The sequence below is a fragment of the Mustela lutreola genome, chromosome 10 (assembly GCF_030435805.1).
Source record: "Mustela lutreola isolate mMusLut2 chromosome 10, mMusLut2.pri, whole genome shotgun sequence".
Classification (NCBI taxonomy): Eukaryota; Metazoa; Chordata; class Mammalia; order Carnivora; family Mustelidae; genus Mustela; species Mustela lutreola.
In genome coordinates, this window is record NC_081299.1 from 94,362,045 (window position 1) to 94,388,794 (window position 26,750).

At 44.2% G+C, this 26,750-nt stretch overlaps 2 protein-coding genes across 8 annotated transcripts in view; both read right to left on the bottom strand.

Moving 5' to 3' along the window:
- Window positions 1–13,198, bottom strand: part of SLC16A4 (solute carrier family 16 member 4) — a 26,978-nt gene extending 13,780 nt beyond the window's left edge. For 3 of the 7 annotated variants that reach the window (XM_059135941.1, XM_059135942.1, XM_059135940.1), the window contains exons 1-6: window positions 13,004–13,198; window positions 11,706–11,804; window positions 4,336–4,468; window positions 3,349–3,492; window positions 3,020–3,181; window positions 1,277–1,762 (exon numbers count right to left, since the gene is read on the bottom strand). In XM_059135941.1, coding sequence (XP_058991924.1) covers window positions 1,277–1,762; window positions 3,020–3,181; window positions 3,349–3,492; window positions 4,336–4,468; window positions 11,706–11,792 — 1,012 coding nt within the window. In that variant the 5' untranslated portion in view covers window positions 11,793–11,804; window positions 13,004–13,198. Of the gene's footprint in view, window positions 1–1,276; window positions 1,763–3,019; window positions 3,182–3,348; window positions 3,493–4,335; window positions 4,469–10,235; window positions 10,400–10,940; window positions 11,114–11,705; window positions 11,805–13,003 lie in introns of those variants that run through there. The other 4 variants (XM_059135938.1, XM_059135936.1, XM_059135939.1 and 1 more) reach the window with 4 other exon arrangements.
- A 7,799-nt stretch (window positions 13,199–20,997) lies between these two features.
- On the bottom strand, window positions 20,998–26,258 carry LAMTOR5 (late endosomal/lysosomal adaptor, MAPK and MTOR activator 5). Its single transcript, XM_059136961.1, has 4 exons — window positions 26,100–26,258; window positions 25,200–25,261; window positions 22,498–22,615; window positions 20,998–21,855 (listed from the first exon to the last, which is right to left on the bottom strand). Exons 1-4 carry the CDS (start codon window positions 26,132–26,134, stop codon window positions 21,795–21,797), a joined length of 276 nt encoding a protein of 91 aa, XP_058992944.1. The 5' UTR covers window positions 26,135–26,258; the 3' UTR covers window positions 20,998–21,794.
- Window positions 26,259–26,750: the final 492 nt, after the last annotated feature.

Here is a 26,750-nt window from a genome sequence, read left to right on the forward strand (position 1 = left end):
CCATTGATAACCTAATCTGATCTCAATTGATGACTATCAGACATTCTACTAAAAAAATTTAACTATGTATCTTTTCCTTGTGTACACAGGCTTTAGTTGACGGAAGTGGGGTATCTTTGCGGTTGGAATGGCATATAGTTAGTTTTGTGAGGATTGTGTAAGCAGTCTTTTCAAGAAATTAGGGAGAGAAAAGTTAACATCAAGCTACATAGAATTACCAGATATTTAGAACAGTCCATGTCATCCCTTTAATTTTTTTAGGCTCCCTATTTTGTCTGTTGAGAGAATCCAGATCTTCCGAATTAAGCATTTTTGTCTCCTTACATTTTTATAAATACTCAACTAAAATGATTGTTTTCATTTTTAACTTAACCTTGTAATTTTTTTTTTTTTAAATTTTTTATTTATTCGATAGACAGATCACAAGTAGGCAGAGAGGCAGGCAGAGAGAGAGGAGGAAGCAGGCTCCCTGCTGAGCAGAGAACCTGATGTGGGGCTCGATCCCAGGACCCTGAGATCATGACCTGAGCCGAAGGCAGCGGCTTAACCCACTGAGCCACCCAGGCGCCCGAACCTTGTAATTTTTTTTAAGTATCAGCCTGGTCCATTAGTGAGTGGCCTTAATAGGCATATTTATCTGTCTTAGTGCGAATGCAAGGGCAAAAATTTTTAGCTACCCATACTATAGAACATTATTGAATGCTTATGATGGGCCAGGCACTATTCTAAACTCTACATGATTGATCATTCAGTCCTGATAACCTTATTATCCCTATATTACAGATGAAGAAATTGAGGCACAGAAAACATGCGTAACTTGTCCAAGGTCCTACAGCTAGGAAATACAGAGCAAAACCTGAACCCAGGAAGTATTAAGTTCTAGAACCAATCCTTTGAACCTCCTCCCTGTGCTGTCTGCCTATGATTTTTCTGCTTCCTGGAGGTGGCTTTTGCCAGCTTTTTAAAGTCACGTATTTATGCCACAAATACTAAATGTGTACTGTGTCAGACAGACACTGACATGAAAATGAACGAGGCTTGCTTAGGGGCCACTTGCTGGTAAAGAGCACCTGTGTGCAAGGTGTGGTGACAGATCTGTGGAGGGACAGGCCTGGTTCTCCCACCAGCCTCAAAAGATTTCCTTTTTTCTGGCCCTCCCATAACTCCTTTTTTTAAAAAAAATTGTTTTTCTTTAGTTTTTTATAAAATTGAATAAATTTTTGTAAAATAAGTTCAGTTTTCCTTTTGAGTTTGAGGTCAAAGTATGCTTTCTTACCAGCTACAGAAACAAGGAAGGAGGCATCCATGATGTCAATCCCTAGTGTTCTGGCTCTGGCCACCAGGTGGAAAGTAGGGATGAAGTATGCCAGCTGACTGAAGAGAAAAGACCAGGTAAATATGTAGAAGAAAGGATTTTTTAAAAGGGAGATGTCACAGAGTTTTTGTTTATAGCTGCATGAAGTAGCCTCTTTCTCATAACTGTCCCCATTAGGCTCATTGTTGAACTCTTCGTACTGTGAGACTATTAAATTTGTCCCATGTTGTCTGGCCTTTTGCGTTGCATTCTCCGTGATGGTGGCCTCTCGTGTCTCATCGCAGGATGACATTTCTGTCGTGCCCACTGCCTCTGGATTACTTGCAGACAAGCTGCTGCCTTTATTTTTAATATCAGAATTGTTCTCGCTTTTGATATGGATGGATCTTAAGAGCATACTTGAAGGCACCAAATTTAATGTCATCCCTCCAAGTAGTATAAGGGCACCTAAATAGGGGAGAGACAGTGAGAAGTTAGGTTAAAAATTACCCATCTCATTTCATAATACTCTGTTCTTGGGCTTAGAAGGGGCCCCACTGTGAATATATTCAGTCATAGTGCAATAATTCCTGAAAACACTACTTTGTCCCCTAAATTTTACTGAAGTATCTACATCTGTTGACTTTATTTTTAGCCCTACACACCACTGTACCCTTGTGAAAACAGGGCGTCCTTTGAAAATAGAAAACCAGAAAGCTGCACCAGGAGATGACCTGGAGGGAGAGAGTGTTATTTGTGCGAGAGAAAAAAAGAATAGTTTTTGTGGGGAGTACGGGGGGTGGGTATTTGAAATGTTAGAAAATTACTGTGTGTTTTCAATAGGGATTTAAAGTATCCTGAAGTCCCCATTTCAGGACAGAAAATACAGAATTCTAGAGTTAGGCTATGAGAGTCATTCAGAAACTGCCTTAGAAGAGGGGCCTGCCTTTCATATCATTCCATTTTTAATTTCCTTGAAAGAAGACGGATGTCAGTCTTGGTTTCAGTGTGGTCTGACCAAAGCTGTGGGTTTTATGCGATGTTTCCAGAGATGGAATTGGCTGTAGGTTCTGCTATCCTGTCTTAGGGATTTGCCCCCTGGTTCAGTTTGCCATGAGACCACTGGTAGTTTTTCACTTGGGAAAGGAAAGAGGCAGCAAAAAGGCTCTGTAGGTAGAAACAGGCTTATATATATCCCTATAAGTGTACATGTACATATATTTTTCCAGTGATTTAAGATTATTAAAATCTGAATATTTTAGGTCAGGCACAAAGAAAATTGTGGAGTGAATGGTTTCATTTGTTTGTGAAAAATTTATATATAGATGATGGTGTAGAAGAGATTAAGGTCTATTTTAGTGAGTCAGGTGGCGGGGCATTTTTTAAAGAGAATATTTGAAAAGAGAGTGCTTCAGTGGTACAAGAGGAGAAGGGAATCTGTGTGTCCCCAGGAGTATCACTTTCCCTGCAAGGTGTTTCTCCAGCTGCACAGAGTGGCCTCCATCCCCGCAGACGTGAATCCTGTGAACTCTGAGTTCCTTGTGTGGTCTGTGGTGAAGCCTGCAAATAGTCAGCATGTCTTCGGCTGTGTGTTCTCCGAGGAAGAGGAGGCACATGTTTACTTTACTGTAGAAGTCCTGCTTATTTCTTCCCTGGCTCAAAAAGTCTGCACTTCCCGCTGAACTTACCTTGTGGAGTTGATAGTTCAGACACAGAGTGACTTACCTGTCCAGTCATACAGATCTATTAGGATTTTTGTAAAAGGTGCTATCAGAAACGTCAGGCCCATCCCAGAACGGGCAATAGCTGTGGAAAGAGCTAATCGTTTCTTGAAGTATTTGATAGTTACCACGGCAGCTGTTTGGTACAGGAGGGCAGAACCCAAACCTAAAAAGAACAGTAGCTTGGAATCACATGAAGTGGCTTGGTACCAGATGAACTATTCTCCTGGACCTGAGATAATATAAGTAGGCCTGTTGGGTCCATGGACAAGAGAGTAAAAAGGAAGGTTCCTAGTTTCATATTCTACAGTCTTATTTTTACAGTGGACTCACCAGGTAAAAGTCCCATAGTCACACAAAGAAAGGGGATGTTAGTAGCCAAGCTGCTGATTAGATATCCACCAGAAACAAGGAAAACCCCGAGAATGGAGGCAGTCTTCTCTCCAGTTATTTCACTAATAATGGCAACCAGGGGACCTCGGAAAAACGAAGAAAGGCAAGTACTAGGTAAATACGCTCTGGCATTTCTTATTTTCTGATGTGCAATTTAAATGAGCAACTGAAGGAAAACAAGAGGACTTGACTTTGGAATATTGTGTATCCTTCAGAAAGGTGTCTGTTTTGGGCTTCATAATATTCCCAGTCCCACACTATTGTACTTTTTGGAAAAAGTTGTTTGTTTTAAAGAGGCTTGCAAATAGGTTTGAAAAATGCATTATAAAACCACAAAACAAGGGGTGCCTGGCCAGCTCAGTCAGAAGAACATGTGACTCAATCTCAGCGTCATGAGTTCAAGCCCTACATTGGGTGTACAAGATTACTTAAATAAGTAAAACCTTAAAAAAAACCAAACCCACAAAATGAGATTGCACCTAGTTACCTATGACTAGAATAAGATTCGATCATTATTCTACTCTGTCATGTTTGAGCCCCAAATAGAAGTAAGGGAAGACGAATTGGTTTGCTGTATTTTGAATATGCTTAGATGTTGGACTTTAAGAACTTCGTGGTCTGATTTCCCAGAGAGACTGGCTCACTGAACCTGTGTTCAGGCACTGTGCAAAGAAACAAGGCATGAAAAATTGAATCATGGACTTTAATAGTTGGATTCTTAAGCTTTTTTTGAACCCCATTTCTTCTGATTTTGTCAAGCCAAGAAGAGGCCAAACACTTCGAGTCTATAACTGTTATCAGCTTTACGTATTAATGAATCTGGGTTTTAGCAATGCTTCAGCCTTAAATGACTGACAGACAAATCTTCTCAGGATTGCCCTTTGTGGTGCTTTTCCTTGGACAGCAAGCTTATTGCCAGCTTTATACCTGCAAAAAAACGAAGTGATGACATGATGGATCCGATCCAGCCAGTTTGTTCTGAGGAGCTTTCAAATTCTTCTTGGAAGACCACAAAGAAAATGGCGAATGTCTTGGTCATCCCCATCAGAAACACGTTTACCTAAAGCAAAGCAGACCAAAGAGTCCAAGTCAGGTGGTGAGTGAGCCGTCACAGAGAAGGTTACAACTGCTTATGCTTCTGACCCCATCCCCCTGGCCCCAGGTCACCAGTATTTACCAGTGTGTTCGTTGGTTCGACATTATACATTTTGTATTTTGTGAGGCGGTCCTACTCTTGGAGTATCTAAGTGCTTGACACAAGAGCATCTCCTTCAATCCTCATTACAGGGCTCTGGCAATCAATGTTTTCTTTGGAAAGTGAGGTTTAGAGAGATTAAAAGTCATTTGAACTTGATATGGGGGTGCCAGAAGTGAGATTTGAACCCAGATAGACTGACTCCAGACCAGACACTGTACTGTAATGTCAGAATTGTATCTGTTAAAGACAGCTAGTTGCATTTAACTCTTGTGAGAGAAGCACATTGGTCCAAAAGATGAATTGTTCCCATCGGTTCTTAAATGAGCTTTGCTCACTTTGCTCTTAAACTGAGTACACTTCCTCACTTGGTATATAAATAGGGTGGCCCTATACCGTCCCAGTGGAAACACTGGAGGGCAGAAGGGAGCACTACTAACTGATGCTAGATTAGCGAGCGTAAACAGGTTGGAGAGTCAGCTTCTGGTTGGTCACGTGCCCCATCCTTCCTTTTGGCCCAGCTAACCCTCCTTGCCAGCACTACCCTTCTCCCTCCCACTAGGAGGAATATCCCTTTTGAGGTCAAGTTTTCTTTCTGTGACATGCTAACATTTGTTGCTTAGAATTCCCAGTACACTGGGGGCAGTACCCTGGGATCAGCAGGAGGAACTGGAAGGGAAGCCACCAGGCCAGAGTCTTGGGGCACACAGCACAGGAGCCATGGGCACTCACTGTCTCCAGGGGCTTCCAGGCTTCACCTTTCTTTTTTCAGCGGCTTTAGCTTTCTTTAGCTTTTCTCTGCTTTCAGCCTGGCCACGCATCACTTATGAACCACAGACCCTGGGCTTCCTTTCACTAATTCCACTTTCTCTGTCTGCCTGGTGAGTATTACCTGCTGTCATTGACTCATCCCACTCTGTACCTAGCCATAGACAGTCATTCACTTGAACCTTAAGATGCCCACATATTCATAGTGTCATGGTGACGTGTACTGTTCTGAGATCAGCGTGCCTTGGCCTGAATCCTGGCAGCACTTCCTCTGAGGGGTGTGACCTTGGGCAAACTACTTCACAGCAGTTAAGCTTTCTCTTTTGTAAAGTGAATAAAAAGGAGATACTATGCTCACAGAACTGAAGATTGAGAAAATTCAGATAAAGAATAACACTTAACACTGAAACTGTTAACTGTGGTTTTGTTACCTCCTATAACCGTTTTGCTTTCTCAAGAACTTCAGACTCATTTGTATTACCACCTTATCTAACTCAGGTCAACCCATCCAAAATTAGACTTTTTTCCCCCTTATCCCATACCTGGTTTTCCTTTTCATTTCTCCTTTCATTGGGATCAACCCAGTCTTGCTCACCCGAGTCAGAGATCTGCATCCTCTTGGGCCTCTGTTTCCCTCAGCCCCCACGTGCTACCTAACCAGCAGCTTCCCCCTCCAGCCTCTTCACTTGACTCTTGTTTCAAACTAGTATTTTTTTCTTGTATGGAGTAAGGGACTAAGAACCAGTGGTGCCCTGAGGTTCCAAAAGTCAGGCGTGGCGAGGAGGGGGTCCCTTCGTGCATTTTTCCTGTTTTGATTTGATAGTAGCACAAAATTGTCCTTATTCAGAGTGAACAATGCCACGGAAACCCGGGCTATCCATTCACAAGTGAAGAAGACATTTTATCAGGCCCTTATTCAGGCAATTTATAATCCTCCTACTCCTCAGAGTTGCTTCTATCAGGAACTGAGGCTAGAGAGCAGAGCAGACCTCAGGTGGACTCCACTTGTCTTGCCCAGTTCGGAATGCAGAGTGGCGATTGCAGCCTCTCATGAGCAGGAGACCCCACAATGAGGCATCATTCTGTAAAGTACCCTTCCTCTTTCTGTTGACTTGGGTTCTGTGCTGGTATCTAGATGGTGCTGACCTCTCCTTTCTTAACCACCTGAAATGGGCTAGCTCCTTGTCCCCACTCCCCCATTCCCAGTTCAGGACCTTTTCTTTCTGGTCTGTCTTTGATGTCTGGGCGGAGCAGCAGTGAGTGGCTGGGGCTTGCTTGTCTCTGACAAGTGGGTCTGTGCTTTCCACAGTGTGTCAAGAAAGCCAAGGACACAGCCTTTGCATCAACTCTCCCTCCCTCCCTCAACTTCTAACCTTCCAACTTTGTTTCTGTTTTGACTCAGATATCAAAACTCTTTCCCAAGATCTGGATTTTCCTTTGGTTATCCAAGGAGACTAGGTACGTCTATATTCTGCTACTGCTACTGCTACTGCTATTCTCCACCCTGACTTTTATCTAAGGTAGGTGGGTTTCAGCCCTGTTCCAGAGTCTATCTCACATTGTAAATGGGCTCACCCCAAAATACAAGCCCCTAGAAGTTCTCCCGTGGCTGACCCAACCCCCTCATTTTCTTTGCACCTTTAAGAGAACCCCCCCTCCCCCCGCCAAAACACACTCATACACAGAGCTCCCTCACCAGATCACTCTCATTAGAAATTGTCTTGGGAAAGAGGGCTGGATCAGCCAGAGGGGCCGCTTTTGAATAGAGAGCATCAGGCTTTGTCAGAAATGATTGGGTGATTGTTTAACAACAACTTCCTTCTACTCTGGCTCTCTCTCTCTCTCTTACCCCCCAGCTCTCCTTCCTGGACTACACAAACTAGAGAACAGTCTGTTAGGCTATCCCTGCTTCCTCACATCCCACCATTGACTGTAGGGATGCTCAACGAGGCTACCAGAGGCTTCCTTTTTGGTGAACTGACAAACCCCGCCATCTGTTCTGACATCCCGCCTCGGGCAGCATCTGTTCATCATTCTTTGCTCCTGGACATTTCTGCCTTTGCTTCTGAGATGCTGCCTCCCCACTTCTCCCATTGGTTTCCTCCATGGGACACTCTCCGCCCAACCCCTAATAGCAGTTTTCCCCAGGATTCTGCTTAGTTGCCCTTCTTCCCCTCCCTGGTGATTTTACCCATCCTGCCTGTTGGTTCAAGCCAACCCATGTATGCCGATGACTCGCAGATTTCAGTACGCAGATCCCGTACTCTACCTGCCCGGGGGCTGCTGACATTACTGGTAACGTTGCAGGTCCTACTGTTCCTCCCCAGGATTAAGCTATCCAAGTACCTTCAGGTGCTCTGTCCTCCAACTCTGAATGACGCACTCTACTCCAAGTGGCCGAAGCCAACATCCCAGGACTTCTGAGTCCCTTTTGCCCTAATACTCTTCCTGTCCAAATCTTACAGGCCCGTTTCCTCCATATTGCACTGATCTGTATTGGCTCCATCCTCACTGCTACTGCTTTCATTTAGGGCCTTTTTTGCTCATGTGGATTATCACAACACCCTTCCAGTGGTCTCCGTGCTTCCAGGCCTATCCCCTGCCAGTCGTCATCCACCCTACAGGCGGAGCTGTTTTCCCGAAATGCAGGTCTGATCCCACCATTCCCCTGCTTACTTTTTCTCATTAGCTCCTCAGCCTCGAGATAAAAACCAGTGTTTTAAAAATGTCCCTACAAGGGCCCTGCCCATTTCCAACTTCCTCATTGTTACTTGCTTTATTCATACGTGTGTCCAACAGTCAGTTCATCCATCCCTCCATCCAGCATACCCACCCACCAGCAGGTGTTTACTGAGTGCCTGGCATGTCCCAGGCTGTTAACTATGAGGGGCCAGGCTTACAGTGGTGAACAGGGTACCTGCTGCCATGGGAGTCAGTGAGTGAGTCAGAAAGTCAGTCTAGTGAGACAGCAGAAAAACAACAAAAAACTCATGCAAATATATAGATACAGAGAAGTTAGAATGATCCTTTTTTAAAACCTTTTACTCTTTTGGGGTACCTGGATAGCTCAGTCAGTTAAGTGTCTTCCTTTGGCTCAGGTCATGATTCCAGGGTTCTGGGATTGAGTCCCACATCAGGCTTCCTGCTCACTGGGGAGCCTGCTTCTCCCTTTCCCTGTGCCTGCCCCTCCCCCAGCTTGTGTTCTCACTTTCTGTCAAATAAAATCTTTTTTTTTTTTTTTATAAACTTTTACTCTTTGTAAAGGTTTTATTTTATTTATTTATTTTTTTTAAAAGATTTTATTTATTTATTTGACAGAGAGAAATCACAAGTAGATAGAGAGGCAGACAGAGAGAGAGAGAGGGAAGCAGGCTCCCTGCTGAGCAGAGAGCCTGATGCAGGACTCGATCCCAGGACCCTGAGATCATGACCTGAGCCGAAGGCAGCGGCTTAACCCACTGAGCCACCCAGGCGCCCTGTAAAGGTTTTATTTTTAACTCATCTCTCCACCCAACATGGAACGTAAATCCATAACCCCAAATTCAAGAATCACTTGCTCCTCCAACTGAGCCAGCCAGGATCCCAAGAAATGAGCCCTCTTAAAGTGCAGCACTCCAAAAGAACATTTTGTTACTGGATTTTTCTCTTTTTCTTCCTTTTAAAATTTAAATATTTAAAATAAATATATTTTATTTATTTATTTGACAGAGATCACAAGTAGGCAGAGAGAAAGAGAGAGGGAAGCAGGGTCCCTGCTGAGCAGAGAGCCCGATGTGGGGACTCGAGCCCAGGACCCTGAGATCATGGCCCGAGCTGAAAGCAGAGGCCTAACCCACTGAGCCACCCAGGGGTCCCTTTTTTTTTTTTTTTTTTTTTGAATTCTTAGTAATTGTTGAATGAGGGGCCGTACATTTTTATTTTGCACCAGACCCTGCAAATGATGTAGTCACCCCTGCCTGGAGGTGAGGGCTGTTAGCACCCCTCTTCTCGGAGGGTGAAGCTGCCCTTGAGAGGTTAAATCACTTGCCAGGGGCCCACAGCTACATGTCAGAACCAAGATGAGCCCTGGAGTATCTTAGACTCCGAGGTTCTGGCTTCTTGCTCATTCATTTTCCTCTCTCATACACTTGACTTTTTAATACTAAAGGGCCTCCGGGCACCTGGGTGGCTCAGTGGGTTAAAGCCTCTGCCTTTGGCTCAGGTCATGATCCCAGGGTCCTGGGATCGAGCCCTGTATCTGGCTCTCTGCTCAGCAGGGAGCCTGCTTCCCTTCCTCTCTCTCTGCCTGCTTGTGATCTCTGTCAAATAAATAAAATCTTTAAAAAAAAACAACAAAACTAAACTCTACTGAAGGGTCTTTCCGTACCTCTCATTTATTAACTGGTTAAAACATAATTATTAGGCTAGTAATCTGAAAATAACATTTTGTAATAGGCCACAGGATAGACTATAGAACTGTTCTGTCCAGTATAGTAACCTGTACATGTGGCTGTTTGAATTTTAATATTAAATGAATTTCAGTATCATTTTAATTAAGTTGGAGGCTAATTCTCATTTTGTGTAATTTTAATTAAGTTGGATGCTGCATCAAAATATACTGGGGCTCCCTTTTTCAAATAAAGTGTGCATGGTTGTATATGGAGGGATCCTGGGGTCCCAGATTATGAGGTCAGGACTAGGGAAGGGGGTGTGGAGTTCACACTGGACTTGAACGTCCCCCTGAGGGTGTCTGTATGAATATATTGCACACTCCAGCTCCTTGTTTTATTTAGTTATTTAACCAAATTACAGTGTTTCAGCCCCCTACCCCTATAATGTAGGTTCTCAGTTGCACTAACCACATGCTCCAGGATTTTTCACTCACCTCCTTTCTATTGTAACTCATGCAGACAGAAAGCCATAGTCCTGTAAGTATCCATGTACCACTGCAGTCACTTAGCCAGAGCCCATTGTTAACGCTTGAGGACTCAGTATATTCCTTGTGCTTCTGTCACCAGCATCGCATCCAGAAAAGTGGAACACTGAACGCTGTTTAATAATCTGGTTATTAGGCAGTGTTTCTTACCAGCAACTACATTCATCAAATAACCTCTCCCCAGAGGACCATGTCGGGAAAGTAAGACTCGTTACTGGGGAGAAAGGTGGGAGATCTGGAGACCCTCACCAGAAATGCTAGTTCTGCAAAGTCTGTGATCTGGGGATGTGGCCCAGCTCCTGGGAGGGCTCTTGGGCTTAGGCCATCCTTAGCTTCCTTATTAATAACATGTCTGGGAGAGCTTAAGGAAAAGTGAGTACACATTCTCGTAATGAAGCTAATGTTTAACTAATAGTCCTCTGGTAAGAGATTTGTATTACATAAATCCTGCCTGAGGACCTGTGCCGCTACTTTCCCCTCTGTCATTAGGGAGGAGGAGGTATGATGTTTTCCCATCGTCCTGTTCATGGGTCACATTGCGTCCTTGTATCACATTGCGGGCTGCAGGATTATTAACTAAGACCTGCAGTCCTGTGTTTGTGAGCCTCTTACTGTAGGGCGGAGCAGGAGAGGAGGACAGGAGGGAAAGGATACCTTCGTGAGTCCATCTCAAAGTGAACCGATTTGGGAACATTGATGTGGAATATGGAGCTGGTGCCACTGTTCGAGCCTTGCTTGGGGCACAGTTGGGATGGGACTCTCCAATATTCTAGAATGGCCATGCTGACATTTCAGATCACCATATCTCACAACCACCTTAAGAGCCTCTGGGAGGATGAGAGAAGTTCATTAGGAAATGGGAGTGCCCAGTCTAGTTGCTTACAGAATGAAGGAGAAAAATCAGGTTCTGGTTTCAGAATCCACACACTTCTCTTTCTTTCCAGACATGTCAGAAAGACACGCTGGGCTGAATTATAGCACAAGTTAGGGTTGCAAGGATGGGTTCGGAAGTGGACAGCAGGCAGAACAGAGAGACAATGGCCCCATCCCCTGGGAGAGAGGGAGGTTGCTGTCCTGTGTATGCTGGGCTGAGCTGGGAACCCACCCAACAGCACTTTCCAGCACCTCCCACTGCTACTTCTGGGGTGCTTCAATGTATGATTATCTACACATTTAATTGCTGTGCAGCCAGGGTAGAGCTGCAGGTGGTGGCTGGAACATTTTGTAGGTTTGGTGGTGTTAGCAAAGAGGGGACTGGAGGGGAACAAATTTGTCTTTCACTCAGGGAGGACATTTTTCTCCTGAGTTCAGTGTGGGCCACTGACTTGGGCAGCTATTGGCAGTTCCTGGCTTTGCTCTGAGCCTTCTTCCAGAGGAGCCTTATTGGGGGCAGTAGAAAAGGGGAAAGTAAATTCTTACCAGGAAGAAATGAAATACAATCATCCATCCCCAGCCTCCATCCAGGGCTTCAGTGTATGGTTGGGCCTTCCCTGCCCTCTGCGTCATGATGCTCGGTCTCTGTGACAATACCAAAACAGTTGACTCAGTTGACAAGAAACTGATCTAAACTTCTAAACTTTATTTTTCTTTCTGGTGTAAAACCACTTGTAATTTTTGTGTAGCCCACCCCTTTAAAAATAGATGATTTCCTCATTTCTAAATTGTTGATGGGCTCTGATCTCAACCTCAAAAATGCAAGCAGGGCTTTGTATTGTCTTTGGGGACTTTTCTGGAGGTCTGCTGCCTAACTTCACCTGGCAAGTCCGGAGGCCTTTGACAGTTATCTTGGGGTATGGCCTTAGTTACATATAAGTCTGCCTAACTATTTCTCCTATCCCTGTTTTTTCCATAATCACAATCCAGGCAGAACCATGGGAGAGGTAAGAAAAAGCTAATGAAAGGCCATAATTTGAGAGACATCAAAGCCATCGCAGAGATATGAATGGCATCTGAAAGATGACCACTCGGTTTACTATTTCAGGCAGGAATTACAAAGGAGTTAACTACCAGCCCACCTCGCTGTAGGGTGGCCTGTATTAGCACTGGCCTCCCTGGCCTAGGTCTACAAGCCACATCCTAGGGGAAGTCATGCATCACCCTCTGGTCTTCTGGGTGAGCTCTTGACCTTAGAGAAATAAGGAAAGGAGGAAGAGCTTCGGGTTTAGGAATTTCCTTTACAAAGCAATTGCCAAAATGAAAATATTCTAAGGGACTAACTAAGTAGATGTGACAACAAAAATGCCGTGACCGTTCCTTGAATGAATCCTGGACCAGAAAACAAGTTGTAAAGGACTTCAGGAGGTCACTTGGGGGAAATTCTGGAAGTCCACTTCTGGACTTTCTAGTAGACCTGTGAAATCTCTTAAGAGTAGTGGTGGTCTTGTGGTTCTGCTAGGAGCATGTTCTTGGTCTCAGGAGTGAAGTATCCTAGAACCTGTATTTTCTCCCAAGTGGTTCAGTAAAAATCGATATATAAAGAGAAGTAACAGAAAGAAATATAAATGTTCTGAGGATGGCATGCGGTATTCTTTATTTCCCACCATCAGATTGGCAGGCAGGCTGCTGCTTCCAGAATGGCCAGGCTGCGGCCAGCGTGTGTGGAATGGTCGGCTGTCTGGTGAGCAGGCCGGGGAAGGAGGGCTGGGGGGTGGGCAATGCCTCTCATTCAAAACATTACAGAAAAGTAACCCCAGCACACAGTCCCATTTTTTTCTTACCTTTGATGTGGTCTTCAGCAAAGGAATCCTTCAGCAATGAGGCAGTGAGGCAATCTGGGAAGAAAAGTATAGGATTTTTGACAAAGTGACTTCCCTTTTCTAAGGCATTTCATTCGACTGCACTGTGAACACAAGCAAGCATTCTAAGTCTGTGAGGCCGAGCCAGTGTGGTCACTCCTGCCAGTGGACTTTACTTCCTGAGGGGAGGAGGAAACACTGTGATCTGACATCATCCCAGGCCCTCCCTCCACCCATCCAGACTCAGAAAGTAGAATTTGTCACCATAGGCTCAGAAGCAAGCATCAGAGTAAACCAAGTGGAAAATCCTTTTGGTAACTATGGTTAAGTTAATTAAACAAGGAGGCCCTTACACAGAGGTGCGTCTAACGCCAGGGGGGTTTCTGGAAACAACCCAAAATCTGAGCCGGTCAGTGCCACAGAGGTACCAAATTAAAATGGTAAAGACAACTCATCACAGTGAACTAGGCTTTCAACCATAGACTATCAACAAGTTCCTTGCTGGAGTGCCTGACTGGTTCCTGTCAGTAGAGCATGTGACTCTTGATCTCAGAGTTCCGAGTTCCAGCCCCACGGCAGGCATATGGCCTGCCTAAAATCAATAAACTATCTTAAAAAACAAAACAAAAATAAACTACCCAAAACTTCCTTGCTTTGCTTCCACCTTTTCTCTGTAAAAGCCTCCCCCTGAGTTGATTTTTCCTCAAATTTTTAAAATATTTATTTAATATGCCTCAGTTTATCTTTTAACAATTCTGGTATCAGAAGAGAGAACCAAGGAAGGAGACCCAACCACCCACCCTGCTACCGCCCCCCAGCCACTGCCCTGACTCCACGAGCAAGGGGCACGGGCACCTGCCTAGCGCATGGAGCTTAAGGCTTTCTCGCTTCCTCTGCAGGTCATAGACAAGTCCCTTTGGGTCCTAGCTCCACTGCTTTGGTATTCAAAACTGTCAGACTTCATCGAAGCATTTCTTTTTAGGGACTGGGTCCAGAAACCGACTGCGTTCAACTTAAACACCAGCCTAGGCCTGGGGAAGGATTAGGTCCAGTTTAAACTGGGCTGGGTCCAGTGTGAGGCCTCAGCTGAATAAAAAAATGTGTTCAAGCTGAACAAGCATTTTAGCCTTACCAAAGGTAATTGTGAATGCCAGTGGCCACAGTGGAGAATTTGTAATTTAGGTGAATGTAAATTACATAAATTGCATTTATGCGGTTCTCTTGAGAAAAAAGGGTCTTAGCCAAACACTCACTATAAAAGGTGGGGGAAAATAATTTTTCCTCCACTGCAATTTTTTTTTTTTTAAGATTTTATTTATTTGTTTGACAGAGAGAGATCACAAGTAGGCAGAGAGAGGGGAAAGGAAGCAGGCCCCCTGCTGAGCAGAGAGCCCGATGCGGGACTCGATCCCAGGACCCTGAGATCATGAGATCATGACCCAAGCCGAAGGCAGCAGCTTAATCCACTGAGCCACCCAGGCGCCCCCTCCACTGCAATTTCTGATGACCAGCAGGAGACCTCCTGGGACACCCCACTCACTCCAGAGCCTACAGACAGGATCCTGGGAAAACGTAGAAGCCAGCAAAGGGTGAGAATTCCTACCAGAGTTAGCTTTCCTAGATCTCTGTCTGTGGTGCCCGTTTGAGAGAGGATGGTGAGCTTCATGCTGTCCTTTCCTGTCTGAATTCAGGTTGACAGGAGGAAAACATTTGTGAGAATTAGATCTTTGAATTGTGGCTCGTGATTTTCTGTTTGGGTACCTGCTAGGTATGGAGACAGATAATGCTTTTCCCTTTGTCTCATTCTGTGTCCTGAGAACTCGGCTTGGCTTTTCTGCCTGTTGTTGGGATGCACAGGTTATTAGTTCTTGCAAGTGCAGGTTGGAGAGCCTAAAACTATGGCTGCTAGAAATATGGGTTGCACCCCATATGTGGCTCGTCTCCTGCCAGCCATGCCCAGCTGTCGGGGTTTGTCCTTAGTCTTCCTTTGGGTTCTCTTTGGGAGTAACTCAGGGTGTCGGGAGATAACATCTCTTGTCCCCTCCTTGGGAGCACCTCTTCTGTCCATGGTTAAGTCATAAAGGGTTTGTTAGTTTGGGTTTTGAGTCATCTGACAGTGATACCTCTGGCTTAAAAGAAAAAGAAAAATATTTACTGTTCGCCCAGCTAAAAAGTATTAATAAGATACTCGAAAGGATTTTTAGTGAGCTCTGCGGTCAGAAGTTGGCCAGATTGGAAGCTAATATTCAGAGCCTGATAGGAACTTAAAAAAAAAAAAAAAAGCTTTTTCCCTAAAATGAAACTATGTAATAACCAAAAGGGAAAGAAAACCATTCCCAAGCCACTATGAAAGGATTTACTAAATCATAAAGGCACACAGCTCTAAATCTAAAGCGTAAGAATCTTTTAATTTCCATTTTAGTTGAAATCCCCCTAATGGGGGTGCTTGGGTGGCTCAGTCAATTAAGTGTCTCCCTTTGGCTTGGTCATGATCCCGGGGTTCTGGGACTGAGCCCACGTATTGCACAGGGCTCCCCGCTGAGCATCTCCTGTGTCCCCTGCATCTCCCTCTCCCTCTGCTGCTCCTTCTGCTTGTGCGTGCTCTCTCTCTCTCTGTCAAATAAATAAATAATATCTTTTTAAAAAATCCTAATAATAAACGAAGCAGCAAATTGAAGATCATGTAGGTGGATAGGAGGGTCAGTCACCCTCTTGCTCATTCAGGTTGCAACCCAGTTCTTTGAGAAATTAAAAACAACTGTACTGTCCTGACAAATCTCGTTTTTCAAGACCAGAAATGTGGCTCTACAAACAGTTCAAATCCATTACACCATCACCAAACCTCTCCTGCTCATCTCAAAAAGCTGCTATAAAACATCTAGATCTAGGGAATAAAAGTCCTTTTTGACAGAATTTATATCTTCTCCCTGTGCCTTTGAGATGTAAATGTTCTACTTTTGTTCTCTAGGTATCCAGAGCCATTTCTTTGAAATGGGGACTTCAGGGAGGTAATTCTTATCTGAAGGGACAGAAAAACTGCTGCTAGGGTTGGGGATGCTGCTTGGAAACTAGGAGAAAGTTATTCTAAGTTAAGTTAAATGATGGCTATTCATAGAATATCTACATCGTTTCCAAATAAGATAAGATACTAGAATATCAGTTATTGAACACAAGTTTAATTACTTTCGGCTTTTTTTTTTTTTTAAGATTTTATTTATTTACTTGACAGAGATCACAAGTAGGCAGAGAGGCAGACAGAGAGATAGGGGAAAGCAGGCCCCCTGCTGAGCAGAGAGCCCGATGCAGGGCTCCATCCCAGGACCCTGTGATCATGACCCAAGCTGAAGGCAGAGGCTTTATCCCACTGAGCCACCTAGGCTCCCCATACTTTCAGCTTTTTATACAGAGGAACTAAGGATGTTTGAGTCTATTGGTACGTATTTTTTGTGCCACACTGAAAAATTTGCTGTGAGGAGAGATACACTACTAGAAATGATGAAATGTATTTATAAATCTGCCAGTCCCCAGAACGCTAGTCCACTATTACACTATACAGAATAACAGTCTATTATTGCTTACTTCCCTGTTTTCATAAGAAAGTAAGGATTCTGTGCAAGCTGGTGCAGCCACTCTGGAAACAGTATGGCATTTCCTCAAAAAGTTGAAAATAGAGCTCCCCTACGACCCAGGAACCGTACTGCTGGGTATTTACCCGAAAGATACAAATGAAGTGATCTGAAGGGGAAGGTGCACCTGAATGTTTATAGCAGCAATGTCCACAATAGCAAAACCATGGAAAGAACCTAGGTGTCCATCAACAGATAAATGGGTAAAGAAGATGTGGTGTATATATACAATGTAATACTATGCAGCCATCAAAAGAAATGAAATCTTGCCATTTGCTACGACGTGGATGGAACTAGAGGGTATTATGCTGAGTGAAATAAGTCAATCAGAGAAAGACAATTACCATATGATCTCCCTGATACGAGGACTCTGTGAGAAACAAGGCAGAAGATCAGAGGGGAAGGGAGAGAAAAATGAAACGATGAAACCAGAGAGGGAGACAAACCATAAGAGACTCTCAAGTCTCAGGAAACAAACTGAGGGCTGCTAGAGGGGAGGGGATGTGAGAGATAGGGTAGGTGGGTGATGGACATTGGGGAAGGTATATGCTATGATGAGTGCTGTGAATTGTGAATGACTTATGATTCACAGACCTGTACCGAAGAAACAATTCATTATATGTTAAGAAAAAGAAAAAAATAAGGATTCTAAGGGTTAAGAATTCTAATTAATATATGTAATTAGAACTACTTAGAAATAGTAAGGGTGCAAGAAAACAATTGTGTATGAAAAGTAAGGAAGGAAAGTAGAATGTGGTTTTTATTTTTATTTATGTTTAAATTTTTTGTAATTACTTGAATAATCTCTACACCCAACATGGGGGCTCAAACTCACACCCCCAAGGTCAAGGGTTGCATGCTCCACTGAGCCAGCCAGCTTCCCCGTATAAATTTTAATATACCTTAGTTTATTGTTTAACACTATGCTGGAGGCAGGGGGTAGGGCCTCAGAACTTTGATCCTGGTGCTGTTCCTCTGTGGGCTCTTCAGGATATACTTATTTTACAACTCTCCCAGAGCTGGGAGATGTGTTTCCTTGCTACCAGTGGCATTCTTTAGTAGGTTCTGCCTACCTGTGTGACCTTTTGTGTATTAACTAATTTTACTTAGTAATCTGGAGTTGAAGCCCCATTTCAATTCCTTTTTAAAAATTCTCAATTACTTTAATTCCAAACCCCTCTCGTGGAACATATGTACTTACAGTTTTAATGAAGCCTTTCTTCTTGCATTTTGGAAACAGTTACGTTTCCTCAAAAATGATGGGGATAATTCGCTTTTTTATCCCATTTCCTTCCTCTGTCCCACCCTCCACTTAAAAAAATAAAATATAATAAAAAAGGCAACAGGAAATGGCCTTTCATCTCCCCAGCACCAGCTTTCTAGGTTTTGAACCAGAGTGTGTTTTTCTTGTTTTATCTGGAAAACCTGCACATATTTATGCTTCCTCTCTTATAAAAACAAAAAACAAGGAGTTTCTCAGGCTCTTAAAACCAAACTCTGTAATACTTTCTGATGAAAGTGCTGGCAGGAGCAGAGCTTCGTGGTTTGGGAAGATGCCTTGTGTTTGGGGTGGAAAAGCTTACGTATTTGCGAGGTGCTGGTGCCAAGGATCCAGCTGACCGACTTTCAGCACAGGGCAAAAGCCTAAAGAGGGAAGGTGAAGGCTTTTCAGAGTTATTTGTGGTTACTAACAATGTTCCTAATTGTTAGTGTGTTGTACTTACATACTAACAAGCATTTTCAAGGAAACATCTGTGGGACTAATTTTGCGGGGGGTGGTCTGGGGAGCACTTGTTGCTCTTTTAAAGCAGGGCACTCTGTAGTCCTGATAGTGGGATGAGCTGAGTGTAGGCTTTATATAGATAGAGAGTTCTGATGCTGAGGGCGGGAGGGAGGTCAGGTTCAAAGTGTGTGGGATCAGGCAGTCACTCACGGAGGCTGGAAGGGATGCAGGGTCCTCCAATGAACTGCATGGAGAACCTGGGGCATACAGGGAGTTTTCAAGTGTGGTGGGAAACGCAGACTTGGTTAGAATCTCAGCTTTGCTGATTTTTTAAGCCTGCGGACTCCAGACGGGTTACCCTGAGTCTGTTTTCAGATCTGTGAGATGTAGCTAAAAATACTTTGCAAGTTTTTTGGCGAGGACTAACAATATATAGAGAGAACAGAACTGGTAGGAGATCTCTGTATATGCACACACAATCGTACTTTGGTGGCATCAGATCACATACAATCCCACTTTAGCTGCAGCTCTGTACAGACCCAAAAATCAGCGGTCTCCAACCCTGAGCTCTTTGCAGCACTCTTTTCATCAATAAATATGGGGGCACTCTGCCCCACCTTGAAGGTTGTTATGAAGAATAAAGGAGGAACTATGTTCGTTTATTAGTTTCATTCAATAAAGTTGCCTTCTGTGTGTGAGGCACTGTGCTAGACAGAGGGGCTATGTGCAGGCAGAGGGTGGTCTGAGATGTGGCATAAGGGTTGGCCAGGGGCCGAATCTTGCAGCGCGTGGGAGACCATGTAACAGTTTCAGGTTTGGTTCTACAGGCAATGGGAGGTGTAGCACTGTGTCTGCTACAAAGTGAGCACCTGATACATGTTTCTTTCTGAGCATTCCCACCAGCATGTGCGGTTAGAAATTCAAGTTCAGCATATCTAAAATCAAACCCAGCCCTTTTTGCTCTCTGACCCGTCCCTCAGAGTTGACTGCTTCTTTCCAAGGCACCTAGTTCTTCCTATCTCTAGATTAGACAATGCAGTTATCTTCCTGTGTTCTCTTTCCTTTCTGCTGATTTTTTTTTTTTTTTAAGATTTTATTTATTTGACAGACAGGGATCACAAGTAGGCAGAGAGGCAGGCAGAGAGAGAGGGGAGGAAGCAGGCTCCTTGCGGAGAAGAGAGCCCAATGCGGGGCTTGATCCCAGGACCCTGGGATCATGACCTGAGCCGAAGGCAGAGGCTTTAACCCACGGAGTCACCCAAGCACCCCCCTTTCTGCTGATTTTTAAAAATTTATTTATTTATTTGACAGAGAGAGATCACAAGTAGGCAGGGAGGCAGGCCGAATGAGAGGGGGAAGCAGGCTCCCCGCTGAGCCCGATATGGGGCTCGATCCCAGGACCTTGAGATCATGACCTGAGCTGAAGGCAGAGACTTAATCCACTGAGCCACCCAGGCACCCCATCTGCCAATTTTTTTTTAATTGTCTCTCATGTTTGATCCTGAGCTAAGGACTTTATCTTGCTGAGCCTATTTCTTGCTCTGAAATGGGGGCCATAGCTTGTAAGAGGATTAAATGAGCTAATTGCATGTAAATTGTTTAGCATGTGTCTAGCGTGTAGCGAATCTAAAGATCGGCTCCTATCACTGGAAATATATAAGTTTTTCTGCTTGAAAAGAAGTGAGTTTGGTCTACCTCAGGCTCCCTGCTGAGCAGAGAGCCTGATGCAGGACTTGATCCCAGGACCCTGGGATCATGACCTGAGCCGAAGGCAGCGGCTTAACCCACTGAGCCACCCAGGCGCTCCATCAGATTCATCTTTAAGCTCAGATTAGAAGCTTATTTATTCTGAACTCCATTCGGTTAACAGAATAAGGCCCAGGATTCTTAAAAAGTAGATATTTAAGTTCCTTTCCTACCTCCCAGCTTTTTCACCTCCTACCTTAGGACCAAACTAAAACATATAGTATTACATAAATAGTCCTCCCAGTCTATCACTCTTGTTTGCTCTTGCCACTCCTTCTGCCTGGGAAGGCCTAGGTCTTCCCATAAATCTCTCTCCTATTAGTTATATATTCTTCTATTTGGCAAGTATTCAGTGCCTACTGTGTCCTGGTACTAAGTACTTGGAATACACTAAGACAATGCCCCTACCCTCAAAAGCTATGCAGAGGCAGGCCAGACAAATACAATGTAACATATAAACAATTTTTAATATATAAAACAAACATGTACTACATGTCAAGTATTGGTGAAGACAACCTATGTGCACATCCCTTCTATCAAAGTACGAACTCAAAGGCTAGAACCAGGTCTTAATGCAAAATCTTTGTATCCTCTTATAATATCTTGTATTTGGAGGTGCTTGATATTTTGGAATAAATAATATTCTGGAGATTTTTTTATACTGTCAAATACTAAATTGCTAAAGAGTAACAGGACTGCATTTAAATTCAACAAAATGAGGTCATCTGTGCCTACCTGTGCTCCATTCTGCTGTTGAGAACTATAAAGGTTAAAGAAAAGATAATGTTGTCTTCTACGTTCAGGCATTAGTTTTTTCTCGCCAAACATGCCTATTTTTATAATGGTCTAGTGTTCAAAGTATAAGCTCAGAAATGAGAGTCTTTTTTTTTTTTTTAAAGATTTTATTTACTTATTTGAGAGTGCAAGAGAGAGGGAGAACATGAGCAGGGTGGGGGGCAGAGGAGAGAGGGAGCAGCAGACTCCCCAACAAGCAGAAAGCCCGATGTGGGACTTGATCCCAGGACTCTGGGATCATGGTATGAGCCCAAGGCGGACACTTAACTGTCTGAGCTGCCCAGGCGTCCCCGAGTTACTCAGCGAATCCCTTAGCCTTAGTTAGACAAAGGCAAAATGGGACAGCTAAGAGTTCATATAGGGTTATCAGTGAGAATTACATGAATTTGTGGTATCTAATAGGTACTTAATGATAATAGCTGTTATGGGATGGGAATAGGCTTAATTAGTTTTCAGTATCCATAGACACTTGTGTGAGACTGTCTGTAGTTCAGGAAGCTTCTGAGAGAGAAGAGATGGACTTGGAGCAAAGATTTTTAAAAAATTATAATTTGGTAATCCAAAAAAATGAACATTTGCTAAGAATTTAAACAATCCAGAAAAGAGCCAAGCTTTCCTCTGACCAGATTTATTGAATGTAAGAAAATTCTATGTACAAAGTGACTGGGACCTGCTGCTTCAAAACATGATCCTTTCTTACTAATATTTGGATAAGTTAGTCCATTGAGTGTCCAAAAGAAGCTTACTCTAAAATTAAGAGAAAAGTGCCCAATGCACACGAAATAAATGGCCTGACTATTGGGACTGGTGTAGTTGTCTAAGATAATTTACACAGGCGGGATCGAGCCCCGACGACAGGCTGCTGGAGAACCGCCATGAGCCATCAGGAGGCCATCTTGTGCACCGCCACCGTGATGCCGTCGTGTTTCTGGATCATGATGTTCCTGAAAGGAAAAGATATTCCATAAAATGTTACAAGTGGAAGTCTGCTGAAGATTAAAGACACTGTTTGGTTTAGGATACAACTAAAAAAATACTATTTATCATTTCTTTAAGGTACGAAAGCAATATATGAATATAAGAAAACATTTGGGAAATACAGAAAAGTATAAAATATACAAATGAATCTATAATCCTACAGCTCAGAGACAGGCACTACTGTGTTTTGTTAGCTGCGTGTATACCATCTGTGCATTTGTCTGCTCTTTTTACAAAACTGATCACACTGTGTAGTTCCATACTCTGCTTTCATCACTTACTATTACTCTGAGGATGCTCACCTGGAACAGCTTTAGTATTTCTATTACTATGGAAGTGGTTTCTGTTCCTTGATTGGTCTTTGCCTATGCTATTTATTACTTCCTTTTTCTTGACAGTCAGGACAATTCGTACTCTTCATTTAAATGTCACTGTGGTCTGAAAGCACATTAAGCTTTGGAGATCAGTCTATTTTGTGGTCCAAAGAGTGAAGAACCTCCCTCCAAGTTCTTTGAATGCAAATCGCTAATAACACAGGGCAGGCCCTACTCAACCTTCCCAGTGACTTTTCTGATTAAAAAGGAAAGAATCTGTCAAGGTGTACTCACCCATTATCTGATTCTAGACATACCACAGGGATATCAGTGGGGTCTGAGGTCAGCTTAGCTGCTTGCTGGGCTAGAACAGATATCACCCCGGCATGCTCATCTGACAGGGTCCCACGGCCTGGAAGACAGAGATGTAATCATGTCAATGAGTACACAGCTATAGTAGAATCTCTCACTGATTTATTCACAAAAAGAAGGCTCAGTTCATGGTCTTTTAGGTTAGGTACTGACAGGAAATGATTTTGTCCTGATATTCAGCTGGTTACATCAACAAGAAAGCTAAACAACACTTCTTAAATCAATAAAGTGCCAGGAGACACTCGATTTCCAATCACTCTCATCACCATCTCTGGACACCTTCTCGCACCTATAAGGAAGCTATAATTCAAGTCAGTCTGAAAGCCATAAATGCCTTTTACAGGAAGCTTCGTGAAACCAACAAGACATTCAAAGGTGAAGTTGACAAAAAACAGTAAGGGCAAGATACTCGTTGAAACGAATAATTTCTTCATGGGGAATCTGATTTTCTTTTAGCGAGCTCAACCTCAAAGGATACAAAAGTCTTTACTCAGGAGTTCAGTTGCAAGATCACCTTGGTTGACAGTACACGTGAATATTCTGTGCGCAGTTATTTCGACCTGAATAAGCTGGCTGTTTTCAAATACAAACTTAACTGGCTTTTTGTTAAAATTTGTTTTCACCTGTAGATAATCGGGTGTCCGATACAAAAGGTAATTACTAAGTTTACACTTCCACATACAAAGGCAGCACAAGCTCGCCTGCCTGGAACTATAGTGGATAACAGACATACCAGTGTGGCAGAGCTGGCGGATTTTCTATGGTTACAGAAAACGCTAACTGGACAGATGGTGCAGTCTTTTGGGTCCTGAAGGTCTTGGAGGAACTAATTTCATTTTAGATTTCCACACCTGAATTTCAGGCTTTCCATCAACCAGCACCTCAAGTAAATCTGCCTTTTTTCTCCCAACTAGATTTGTGTAAAATCTGAGTGACACAGATCCTCTTTCAGTTACCCTCCCAGCAGAAATTCAGAGCTTTAAAAATTCCTGCAGTAAAGTAAGGAATTTAATTGAGTAAGGAGGGAGGAGTCCTTGGTTTACGAGTTGGGACATGAATTAGCTGAACACTTTAGTTACTTACCTTTCAGGATTTATCTCCTCATCTGTAACTCTTACCATTTATTGAGCATCACGTCTGGGTTCTGTGTTGAGTGTTTCACACATATTATATAATCTTACAACACCGTGACTAAGAGGTTTTTGAGCGAGACTGAAATCCTAGCTCAACCCTAGCTCTGTGACCTGGGGCGAGTTACTCAACCTCAATTTCTTCATCTGCCTCACAGGGCTGCTACAAGGATTAAATGACTTAGTTTGGGGAAAGCACTTAGAATGGTGCCTGGCACATAGCAGGTGCTCAATAAATGCAATTCTATAATTACTGCTATTATTAAACCACAACCCAGTACAGAGATCCTGGGTTGGCAAAGCCTTGGCAGCTCATGTCCTTTCCACCCATCTCAGCCAACTGCCCTAGACCTTTGCTGCCCAATGCCCCCTCACTGGCCAAGGCCTGCCTGCTCAGCACCGTCCTGTGCCCCATGGAGGCCCAGATGAGGGCTGCACCTGTGCAGGCGGCCTCGATGCGCATGTAGGGTCCAGGCAGTTCTGCAGACCAGCTGCCAATATCCTGATGTGCCTCCTCTGATGTGAGAGGGAATCAAAGACCATGTTCTTTATAAAAACAAACAAACCAAAGTCTTTAAACTCAATGAAAAAATCGACCTAGAAAAGCTCTAGGTAAATTCCCATTTGATGAAAAGAACAAACGATTTAGACCATGTAGACCAAGTGGAGATTGTCGTGGCCATGGAGGAGGACTTTGGGTTTCACATTCTTGAGACAGATGTGGAGAAGTTATTGTGCCCCCAAGAAACTGTATATTACACTGCAGATAAGAAGTATGTACATGAATAAAATATCAGACCCCTTTCTCCAATTAGAGAAGACAAGGGCGATACTGGTGAGTGTCTGGAAGTGACATTATCACTGACTTTGAAAGAGTAATTCTGTTTAGACTTGTATTTAAACGAAGAGTTTTTACCTTTGAAAAGAAATCTATACAACCAACCAATTAGCCAACCAACAAAAACAACCCAGCAGAGAAACTGAGGCTCAGAATTTTTGGTCCAAGGTCACACTATTAGCAATGGAAGAGCAGGGGGCTGACCCCATGCTTCAACTCTGAAGCTCTCATTTTTACTGCCTACTCTCTTACTCAGGTGTATTCGGACTACAAAACAGCACTGTCCATCTTCCTGGGTTATTGTGAAAATCAGAGATAAAGCACACAAAACCCTAGCAGTCTGCACCCATTCTCAACCAATGGTACCTGATGTCATTATCCGAGGTCCTTGCTAGACCCAATTTAAAATAATTCAAATACTATTTCAGTAGAAACAATTTCTAGTGCAAGAACTGCAAGGACCACTTCTACCTTCATAAATACCAACTGAAAAGTTTCAATTTTCTAATCCCATTTGGAGATAAACTCTACTCTCACCAACGAACCCAGAAAGCGGCAGGATAACAGGAGGTATAAAAACTAGAGATCAGCGCACTAGGCTCCTAGTCAATATCAAATGATATGCAGTCCACCGGAGTAGATGGTGACATACTTACAGCCCAGATTAAGTCCTTGTGAATCTGTGCACAGGACTCCAACAATGGATGGATTCTTCATTCTAATTCCAGGAGCACCAGAGGAATGAAGCAGATGATGTCAGGAAATGAATTTAAATAATTGTAACACACACGTACAGGTTTTTCTATGTACCAGGCACTGTTGCGCTTTAAACCACTGCTTATTTATTACGCTGAGAAAAATTAAACTACAATGAACTAATTTAAATTTGGTAGTTAAACCAATGTACGGGTGATGGGAGAAAAGATTATGTCAGGTACTGCTGAGCTTCCGAGAGCCGCAAACACGACAATTTATCAGTATTTTGTCGCCGTTGTTCAAAATGACGAAAAAACACTGGTTGCCTCCAGGAGGGGAAGTGGGAGAAACTGAGGGGCGCTGGTGGGAGGGAGCTGTTTCGCGGTGCGCCTTCTTGTACTTTCAATTTTACACCTTACGTGGATATTACTTGTTCGAAAAATTGAGAGGTCTTTCCTCAAGCACCAAGTAACTGGTTACACACTCGATGAAAGATTTGTGTTTATGTTCACGTTGCAGGGTTCGCTTTGCACACCTGGTACAACCTTCCCCCAAATGAACCCATTTCCTAAAACTACTGAGGAATGACCTAGCCATACAGACAACTGCAACACGACGGGCGGTTTTGGCTTTGAGCTGCGGAGACTAGCTCCCGGAGGGAGGGTGCGGAGCCCCGGCGGGACTGCGGGATTTTAATTCCGGGTCACCCCCTCCACCCCGCGGCCGCGGGACAGGGCTCGCCGCGTCACCCTCTCCCCTACCCCCAGGCCCGAGGGTCGCGCGGCGTCCCCGACACGCCCGGCCGGCAATCTCAGCGCGCGCCCCGTGTCCCGCTCAAGTCCCCCCGCCGTGCTACTCACGTATCCTCCAAGTGCTGCTCCAAGGTGGCCTCCATGCCGCCAGCCCGGTCCGGGATCCCGCAACTCAACACCTCCTGCTCCGCCCCAGGCCCGGGGCGCGTCTTGCTCACGTGACCCGGGCCGGGCGCAGCGGGGGACGGCGCCTCCGAAGGGACAAACTTCTCCGAGCGACCTCCGCGCTGTGTTTGGGAAAGTTGGTTCCGCCTCCGCCGCCCGGATCCGCAACCGGGTGGCGCAGGCGCGAGTAATTCCCGCACGGGAAGAGGTGTGTGGCCGGGCAGCAGAGTCTCGCTTCCGGCCTGGCACTGTGTCTCGGCGATGTCGACCTTTGCATTCCCGTTCAACCGACTCCGAAACCTTCAGGCCAGATCTTGTTTGCGTTCTGCAATAACCGGGCGGGTCAGACAGGGTGAGATCCAGGCGGTGCGGCAGGGGCAGAGAGAGACGCGAGACGCTGGTGCGCGGCTGCACAGGCGTGTAGGGGAGGTGACGTGCGCGTGGGGGCTAGAAGACCACCTGCAACTCGGTGAAAACCCCAAGCTAGGTATTGGGAAGACATTGGTTCTTCCTTTGGCGAGGGCGCAGGAAAAGTCCGGGAAAGAAGGTGTCACTTGTAAAGAAGACTGGGTAGGACTACTTAAAAATAACTTT